A 9753-nucleotide genomic window follows, 5' to 3' on the forward strand; every position below is an offset into this window, starting at 1 on the left:
TGAAATTGTAAATCCTAGAGTAACATCCTAGAGTACTTGATAAACGTGGTACGAAACGAAACTTATAAAATTTATATTAAATTTTTTTATTTAATAGCGTTAATAGTTAGTTAGTTATGGTGAACTGAGGAACGTGTCCTCCTCAATTAGCAGTTTTGAATCCGCAAATCCTCGTAATAGTGGGTAGTAGAAAGAAAATCAAGCTAGAACCAGCCAGAGGCATTTATAAAGACAATGCCAATGCTAATGATATCGCCGAGTGTGTTGAAGAAGGAGACGCTTAGAAACTTAAGCCTAATTCTGGCTAAACCTGGACATAGACACATCAGATGTTCTGGTCTCCCTTCTTCGAGAGGTGGTAGACACGCATTGCCTCGATAAAAAATTATAAATAATTGTACTGTAAAGTGTTAGAATAATTTTTATTAAGTATTTATAAATATACATTATAAAATTATTTACATATTATATTTGAATAATTTAGTGCCATAAGGATATACTAATATATTTATATATTGTTATGCATAGCCAGCTGAGCGCATTTTGTTCCACACTTCTTCCAATTCAGACGGATCCGAAAATTCATGCGAAGCAATTAAATTACGATATTTCTCGGCACTAGTTGGTTTGTGGAAATAAAATTCCTGACAATGTGTTAATTTTATTCCACTTTTAAGTGCTACAATAGCTAAATAAATATCATCAAATCGAAAGTGTTTGGTATACAGACTAGTATCATATAGTTTTTTTAGAGTGTTTTGTGATAAAATAAATGCTCCAGCGGTTACGTAGGGAGGCCATTTATTAAAAGGGTATTCTTCTAAAGATATATACCACTTACTAAATTTTTGTCTTTGTGGTTTTGATTGTATCACATAACCAGCGTAAAGATATTCTACCAATTCATTCTGGTCTATTGTGTTAATACTAGCATAACCTTTGTTTATATTTGCATTATTACGACAAAATTGTAATACATTTTTTAGTGATACATAATAATCGTCATCAACGAACATATAATACTGACTATGACAATGTTCCTTTGCCCAACGCATTCCCATCATGGTTTTAATGGTATTATTAAAATAAGCATCGATGAAATCTGCTTGCACAATATCGTTGTAATTTTTTGCTTCAACATTAATTTCTGCTTGCAAACTGTTTGTTGTTAAGCCAATCAAAAATATTCGTCTTACAATGACGTCAGAGAAGCGTTCCTCGAAACCCCATGTCCGACGGATGGCCTTACGTTGCTTTATATTTCCAGGTGCTGACTTTATTAAAAAAGTTATAAACGGAGATATGTTACATGTTTGTTTTGGATTATGTGTAAAACTGTAGTTGTAGAAATTTGTTGGGTTTTCATTTCGGAATTGTATTGTATCATTACCTATCGTTTTTTCGAAGCCACCGGACGGGTAATTAAATAACAATTCATACTCCAACTCGCACAATATTTTAAACAATCCAACATAATCCAATACAAGAACAAATATAACCAGTAACAAAAACTTGATTGCAAATCTTTTTGAATTCATTATACTATGCTGCCTACATAAAATTGACATTTCTTTAAAATTTAAAATTTAATGAATAACATAAACAAAAACATTGAGAAACTCCTTAGTACACGGAATGGCTGAATGAAACAAACTTTAATTTTTTCACAGGATGATATATATTAAAGAATATTTTTATAATACCATCACTCAAAAATATATTTTTAGAATTTCATTTAATAATATGTCAAATTGACCATTCAAGTGTGGTGAATTAAAATTTTGTAAGTGAAGTTGTTAATTTGAATAGTATGGCAAGCTCGTTGGTTTGCGGGTTCGAGTAAATTGAGGTAAAGTAAATTGTAATTTCTTAGGAATTTTTTACACTGCACTTATGTAAATATTTATTTATTTATTCATTGCACTTATTTATTATTTTTGGTTTAAAGTTTTCAAATTTATTTATTTATTTATTAAACATCTTATCACAATGGTGATAAGATCACAATGGTAATACCTAATTTATATCAAACTTGCCCTACTCGAAAATCTGGTAAATGCCAACATTCGCTGCCATACCGACATAATTTACTATTTACCTCAATTTACTATCAATTTACTCGAACTAAACAAATACTAAATAATTGTTTTTGATATAGATAAATGTGTGTGAGCATATTTTTGCTACTCATTAATAAAACAATAATATTCACATACTAGACTGCCAATCTTACAATTTAATTTGAATATTCATTAAAAAATTTAAATAATAAATTAAACAATATTGATAACATAATTTTTTTATGAAATACTAATTCACTACTAGACTATTTATGGCTCGCTAGTATATCTTTTCTGTTATAAATGTAATATGGCTGGGTACGCCTGTCGTTTTATTAAATTGATAAATCTATAGCCAGAATTTTTTGCAATTTATTATTTTTAATTTTATAAATACTATTTAAATACTTTTATTATAAGAATTTTATTGTAATAATAATTTTAATAAAATATTATAAATGAAAATTTAAATATATTAAATTTATTATAATTATGTTATTAAAGCATATTCGGAAAGCTGATTAACCAGTGCAGATGAAATAAAAAAATTAAATATATTATAATAAAGTTACAATAATAATAATATGGTATTGTTATAATAATAATTTTATTAAAATATATTCAAAAATCTGATCATTATAATTTATGTACATGTTAAGTTAGTCTTTCTAACGTTTTTTAACTAATTTCCCACACAATTTGGTTGGGACAAGGTCCCATTCCCATTTGATTCAGGAAAAGGGATTTGGCAACAGAGAACAAAACTCCCATTCCCATATGATTTAGAACAGCGGAACTGACAACGAATACATGGGATAGACTTTTGGCAACATTCTTGCCTACAGTGTAATTTTTCCACTAACAGATAAAGATTTGCAGACAAAATTTTAAAATAATACATATTCGCATTGAAGTTATGCTTGTAAGTTTCCCAACTGTTTAAATTATCGGAGATTGAAAGTATCGAGTGACGACTGTATTTTATTTAAAAATATTTTACTACATCAAATGCTCATAAGATGCGTACTATATATTTTAACAAACCATGTCCTAATATTAGGTCACTATTAAAACTTAATTCCTTTTTAATGTTTTATTATCACGCACCCTTTAAATTAATTTATACGTACATATATGAATGCATATAAATATGTATTTAAAAATAAATTAAATAAATGTAAATAATACATTTTTTGAATAATGCAGTTTAGTCGTATTATTTTAATATGAATAATAATTGCACAAAGTAATTTCGTATATATATTTTTAATTCATATATATATAAAATATAAAAACAGTACAATACATTTTTTTTATTAATTTTGTTAATGTTTTATTGTAAAATAAAAAACATATTTATATGAATTTTATTTGATAGAGATTTCAATAGTGAGAACTTTAAGATATATTGTGTTATTTTTATAAATATATATTATATTATGAAATTATATATTATTTTTTGTATATAAATCTAACATTTTGCAACATTTTTATTTCAGATTATTTTGGATTGTCACTGTATTTGCTTTATGCTGGAATTTAAGCCAAATATTTGTGTTATTAATAAACCGATATTTTTATGATTCTATAAGTATTGGAATAGAAACTACATACTTAGATTGGGAAAATATATTTCCTGGTATAAGCTTTTGTTTAACTAAACATAAGTCAAGTACTGAAATACTTCAATTAATTAAGAAACAAAATATTCCTTATCAAGTTTCACAAAATAATTTTGCGAAAAATATAAATGATTATCTTTTTATAAATCCAAATAACTTAAATGTCAAAAATGAATACTGTGATGGATTAAATGCCACATGTGGAATTGATATACATCTAGCAAGAAAGCTGGTAAATTAAATATTTATTTAATTAAATAATCAATAGATGATCAATTTAAAATTAGAAATATAGAATTTTTAATATATCTACATAGATCTTAATAAAAATTATTCAAAATGTAATTTTTCTATTTCAGCTGCTCCCCAGATCTTGCCATAGTTTTATGAAAAACATAAAGTTCAGAGGCAAATCCTACAACAACTGTAGCAAAATCTTTAAATTTCATGAATTGGAAATGGGTTATTGTTATTTAGCAAATAACATCATTGATTAGTAAGCATATACAATTTATATCAAAAGTTTTAAAAATGCTGTAAATGATTAAATATGGTGAAAATAAATATATATAATTTTGAACCGAAGCAAAAGGCCTAACGTACTCGCTAATACATCCATTTCTGGTTACCATATAAAACCTATAAAGGGCATAACAGACTAACAAAATGTTTACTATGCAAAACCTAGTTATAGTGCTTGAACTCATCAATTAATTTTTGTTGTATTTAAAATATGTTTTGATTTATTTTGAAATTCTATAATATGCATATTATACTATATTGTACTATATTATAATATTATGCTATATTATATTTATACACAATATTTAATATGAAAACTTATTTATATATAACAGATAGAGCACGATCATTACCTAACTCAGGGCTGTCCAAAGTACGGCCCGCGGCTAATGTTTGTGCGTAAATATTCTTTTAGTGTACTAGTAAAACCACATTATTTTATTTTTATGATATAACAAATAAATTAATTTAAATTGATAAATTAATACAACGAAATTTAACATTATAACCGATTTTAAATTGATATGATGTATTTATAATAACATCTATGAACGAATGTATTTGATTCTGCGGCCCTCCAATCTATACAGTAATTTGTATTGACCCTCGATCGCATCTGATCAGGACAGCCCTGATCTAAATGAATATTAATAATAATTTACAAAATTATTTTTAACTTTTTAAAATTTTTTTTAGTGGTTCAACGCACAATTTACCATTAAAGTATTACATATCTGAAAAGAAAAACCTTTTCGAAGTAATGTTAAAAAGTGGATCTTTTTGGAAATACGAGGTAACTAAAAAATTTGTACTATTTTATATATTCGCAAACTATCTGACATATAATTTTTCTAGATGTACGTACATAGCCATATAGACATTCCATATTTTAATACAATTAGTATTGATTTATCTCTTGACCCAATGGTTAATTGCTATAAAATTGAAGAAGTTCAAAATGATATAAATGTGGGTAGGGAAAACCCCAGTAAACGAAAGTGTAAATTTCCTTTCGAAAAACTTTACGATTCAAACCATCCTTACAGGTATGAAATATTTATAAATACTAGAGATATTCAGACGTAACCGTAAAGTGATAAAAGTTTCGGTATGTTGTACAATTGAACTGGTGAAAGTAGCTAATTTTGTTTTTGCTTCTTTTGATTTATATTAAAATATAGTAATGCTAGAAAAAACACTACGCAGTAATATGAATCAGTTGAAGTTTTACTGAATACTGAAAAAATATTACACCTGATATTTAAAATAAACAAAACCATCACTTTACCAAGCACATCTGAATATCGTTATTATTTAATCATATTGTTAATGTAGTCTTTTATTCTATCTTTAAGCAAATTTATTTTAAGAATGGAATTTAATATACAATATATGTACATAGCACATATATAAGTAAAACAATGGTATTGATACAAAGTTGATATAAGTAATAATATAATAAAAAAACACAATAGTTAGATATAACTTTAATACCTTATGCCTTGTTTTCACTATGTCATTTTAAATGACAATCATAATTGACTGGTGTGTCAAATACGTTTTCATTACATGACATGAAGGCGAATATGACATCATATGACTACCTATTTTCATTATACTGACAATATTCGACATTGAAAATGACATAGTGGAAAATAGGCATTTATTTGACCTTGTATCAATTTTTTTTTTTTAATGCTATGTTTAGACTAAGTTACTTAACTCGACAAATATGCAATAAAATGCTATTTTTTATGAAAAATTTATATAAAATTATACTGAACAAATTAATACCACACTTTTGATGAAATTGTTAAAGTTCTAAAGCAAGATATGACTAGAGTTTAGACTGTCAGTGGAGCGAAGCATTACAAGTATAGTAGATCTTTTCTGTTAAAAATTGATCCTAACTGGATAAAAGGTTTTAAGTTTTTCTCATAAAAGTCAAAATAATTTCCAATGAAAATTTTTTACGGGAATAGGAGATATTGAGCCGCAATTTAAAGCTTAACATAAAATATTAAAATTGTTATTTCGAAAATTAATTCAAAACAAAAAACATGACAGATTTAAATATGTAAAACAAAGACTTATTTCAATTTTTGTTACAATTCGAATTTGATCTCGATTAGGGAGAAAACAGCGACTCCGGAACTAGAATCTACAATTATGTATATTTGCAAAGATATAAGTGTGCATTTAATAGAAAATAAATCTGCGTTCAGTTTGATGCATTTAGTAGTATAAATATATAATCTAATATTATTATGAATTCCATTCCGCGTGTTTATATTCAACGTTGAATCAAAGATGTACTATGGGAGTACTATAAAAAACCGCATCTTAGTTGCCATCAACAAATGATTGAGGTAATTTTTATGAATTTGGTGGCTTTAGCAAATATAAAACAAATAATTGTGGAAAAAAAAACTACAGACTTTACATTTGGAAAGTGAACCACTTATGACCACATAGCGTTTTTCGTTTAAGACGTAGCGCATAATAGAGTTTGAAATGTATTTACAGTAACATATTACTTGGAAGATTATTAAAGCCGTATTCTCCACTTAGATTTAAGAATAGGAGTAAGTATATATACATTACATGCTGCTCATCAACATTAATTATAAAAATTTAGTTTTAAGGACAATTTGAGAATAATAAAAGTTAAGTTTAAGTTTTTTTTTTGTTCCAACGCTTTGTTGAAATACCGATTATTGAGAAATCCTCTTGTCAGTTTAGCTATTAGAACATACAGCAGTTTATAGAACTCTGTAAAAGCACTCTGTAATGGTTTCAACTTCTACATTGACTTCGCGTCTACACTAGCTAAACTTTAGCAGGATTGTTACATACACTCAAACTTTATCTCTAACACGTACTTTTTTCATTATAACATAAAAATAATGGTAAAGTTTTAGGTTCGCGATATTATTTTAATACTTGTATTAATATACTTGTATTAGAATATGTAAATAGATTTTAAAATACTTTTTTTTTAGTTTTTCGAATTGCATGGCAGTCTTAAGGAAAAACTTGGAGATGAAGTACTGTAATTGCACACTTTCTTATTCACCACCAAAATGTGAGTACAGTTTTATACAATAATTATATTTATACAATTTAATTCAATAAGACATTCATTTGCTATTTATTTTCTTAAATAATATAACTTAAATATATATACTTTAACACACAATTAAAAAGTTTTTAGTTTTTATTTTTAGTTTAAAGTTGTCTAAAATTACAGCGTTAACAATATATTCCAGTGGTAGTTATTAACTATTTTTTATTATAACATATATTTCCTTTTGATTATGATTATTCTATTGCCAATATCTTTGTATAGTAAAGAAATATATAAGTCTTTTAAAAAAGGGTTAATCAACCAATCAGGTGAGTTTTTATTTACGTTATTTATAAAAATTAATAAACAAATTAAAAGTTTTTATAAGAATATAACTGTACATAAAGAGAAAATTTATTAAAAAAAATATATCTATATATACAAAATTAAATTATAATTATTAAGATCAAAATATTTTATCTCTACAAGCATTAATAGAAGTTCTTTTGTAAATTAAAAATTGATAACTCTGATAATTAAGTTCTTTTTAATTTCAAATTCACTTTAATAAATTATTAATTTCCACTGAAAATATTTATATATATAAAATTACTGCACTTTTTCAGGACTTACGAATGATAGAGATCTATTTAATATTGAACATAGCTTATTTCTACGCTACCACAATAACAATACCAACATTACAAATGTTTTTGAATTCAACAAAAAGTTTAAAAAGTATTTTTTACTATATTTAGAGCTCTCTTTTTTTAAAAAATATATATATATATGTCTATATAATTAAAACACACAAATAAAAAGAAAACGGTTAAAAAAATCTGATTTGTGTGGTTTTCACAAAATATCTTAGTAAATATTTTATAATTATTTAATCTTAACTAGTGCTTCAAAGTGTTCGACCATACTTCAAATGTTTCAAAATGTTCGAATTTTTTAAATATATTTGAGCTGCTCGAACAACAAAAATACTTATGTTTCTTTTTATTTGTTTTATACAAAAAAACAATAGCAAACATTCCAGCACCATTTCGTGTTTATACAAGCACGCTCTCGAACATTAAAAAAAGTTCCAAGAACAGCCGGGTCTACGTCCTGGAACCAAACGTCGAGCTCCACAACAAAGTGCCGTTCACCACAATCAAAAGATACTACTCAAGCGGACTACCCAGCTGGCTACAACAACAACATTAAAATGCGTACATTTTCGAACAGCTCGAATAATATTTGAAGTTCTATCTTAATACAAAGTATTTTTTTTTTAATTTACTATGGCAGTCAGATAAATTAAAGTATATAATAGGACATAATGTAATCAACAATTAAAGTTGAATATTGTTTAAATTATAATGAATTCAAAGTTTTATAAATAATGATTTAAAATAATATATGTAGTATAATAAAATAATATAAAAACCATTTAAATTTTGCGTGTTTACAAATTTGACGATGAATCCACAGCTGATTCAGATACTCCCACTGATTTGTTGTCACAAACTGCACGCATTTGCATTATTGAAGATAATAAATTTACTATTTCTGTATCGGTTAAATTATTCTGACGCATCAAGTCCTTAATAAAGTCAATTCTTTCACTTTCTAGCTTCGAATGTTTAAATATGAATGGAATTTGTGTTATTAGATTATTACGACATGTAGTATTAATTTTTGACTTGGCGCATATATATTCAATAACTGAATTCAAATTTAAACGATCACACACTACGGTTGATAAATTTTCCTGTATTGCATGATCCAAAAAATCTTTTGAATGATCTTCTGATAATATATCTAAAACGTTGGTTCTAATTTTTTGATTTGAACTCATGTAATTTGAAACAAATTTTGCCAAAACATTTGAAAGGCTTACTGCCGAATTCGTGTCTGTTGAAAAATATTTTTCCAATACCGTTTCCAATGGAAACTGTTGAACAACTGTATTTAGTGCATCTTCAGGACAAGGCATGTTTTCATTTGCTTCATCTAATAAAGGTGGAGAAATTTTGTCATTATCAATATTTATAACATTGTTTGTTGAACTACTATTGGCCTTGTCGGAAATTTTATTTTTTTGGCCACTAATTGTTTGTAGATTTTTCATTTCATTTAAGCTCTCGATTTTGCTTCGTCTTTTAAGTTTACTGTCGGGAGTACTTTGAACTTTTTCTAAAAGAAGACAGCTATAAAAAAAAAAAATTAAAAAAAACACATTATCAATAATATTATATATACTAACCGCTTAGGTCTGTTTTTATTATCTTCAGGATCCTTTACAAATTCTTTTGTAACTGATACAGGTGGATCATGGAAACTAACTCTTTTACGTTTATACGCAGGTGATTCTACAGATGCTTCTTCAAGACTATCATTATGAAATTTACGTTTTAAAATACTGGCTGATGGACTTGCTGTAGGAGACGGAAGTCGCTTTGAAAATACTAATAAATCATTTGGTTGCTGTTGC

The 9753-nt window shown here is 26.3% G+C and overlaps 3 protein-coding genes across 3 annotated transcripts; 1 reads left to right on the forward strand and 2 right to left on the reverse strand.

Moving 5' to 3' along the window:
* Positions 1-465: 465 nt before the first annotated feature.
* On the reverse strand, positions 466-1623 carry LOC119679361 (beta-1,3-galactosyltransferase brn-like). The gene has a single exon (XM_038091670.1). The coding sequence runs from the start codon at positions 1566-1568 to the stop codon at positions 519-521; it is 1050 nt and encodes a 349-aa protein (XP_037947598.1). The 5' UTR covers positions 1569-1623; the 3' UTR covers positions 466-518.
* A 2244-nt stretch (positions 1624-3867) lies between these two features.
* LOC119674585 lies at positions 3868-7312 on the forward strand. Its single transcript, XM_038085728.1, has 5 exons — positions 3868-3914; positions 4042-4178; positions 4895-4997; positions 5060-5250; positions 7207-7312. Exons 2-5 carry the CDS (start codon positions 4069-4071, stop codon positions 7310-7312), a joined length of 510 nt encoding a protein of 169 aa, XP_037941656.1. The 5' UTR covers positions 3868-3914; positions 4042-4068.
* An 813-nt stretch (positions 7313-8125) lies between these two features.
* On the reverse strand, positions 8126-9747 carry LOC119679363 (telomere-associated protein RIF1-like). Its single transcript, XM_038091671.1, has 2 exons — positions 9526-9747; positions 8126-9469 (listed from the first exon to the last, which is right to left on the reverse strand). The coding sequence occupies exon 2, from the start codon at positions 9388-9390 to the stop codon at positions 8725-8727; it is 666 nt and encodes a 221-aa protein (XP_037947599.1). The 5' UTR covers positions 9391-9469; positions 9526-9747; the 3' UTR covers positions 8126-8724.
* Positions 9748-9753: the final 6 nt, after the last annotated feature.

The sequence above is a fragment of the Teleopsis dalmanni genome, chromosome 2 (assembly GCF_002237135.1).
Source record: "Teleopsis dalmanni isolate 2A chromosome 2, ASM223713v2, whole genome shotgun sequence".
Taxonomy (NCBI): Eukaryota; Metazoa; Arthropoda; class Insecta; order Diptera; family Diopsidae; genus Teleopsis; species Teleopsis dalmanni.

What these genes read in the sequence shown, in the direction of transcription:
- LOC119679361 (XM_038091670.1), bottom strand. Translation starts at nt 1,568, where the DNA reads ATGTCAATTTTATGTAGGCAGCATAGTATAATGAATTCAAAAAGATTT.
- LOC119674585 (XM_038085728.1), top strand. Translation starts at nt 4,069, where the DNA reads ATGAAAAACATAAAGTTCAGAGGCAAATCCTACAACAACTGTAGCAAA. An exon ending in GCAAATAACATCATTGATTA is followed by an intron (nt 4,179 to 4,894) that starts GTAAGCATATAC and finishes TTTTAAAATTTT; the next exon opens with TTTTAGTGGTTCAACGCACA. An exon ending in GATCTTTTTGGAAATACGAG is followed by an intron (nt 4,998 to 5,059) that starts GTAACTAAAAAA and finishes TAATTTTTCTAG; the next exon opens with ATGTACGTACATAGCCATAT.
- LOC119679363 (XM_038091671.1), bottom strand. Translation starts at nt 9,390, where the DNA reads ATGAAAAATCTACAAACAATTAGTGGCCAAAAAAATAAAATTTCCGAC.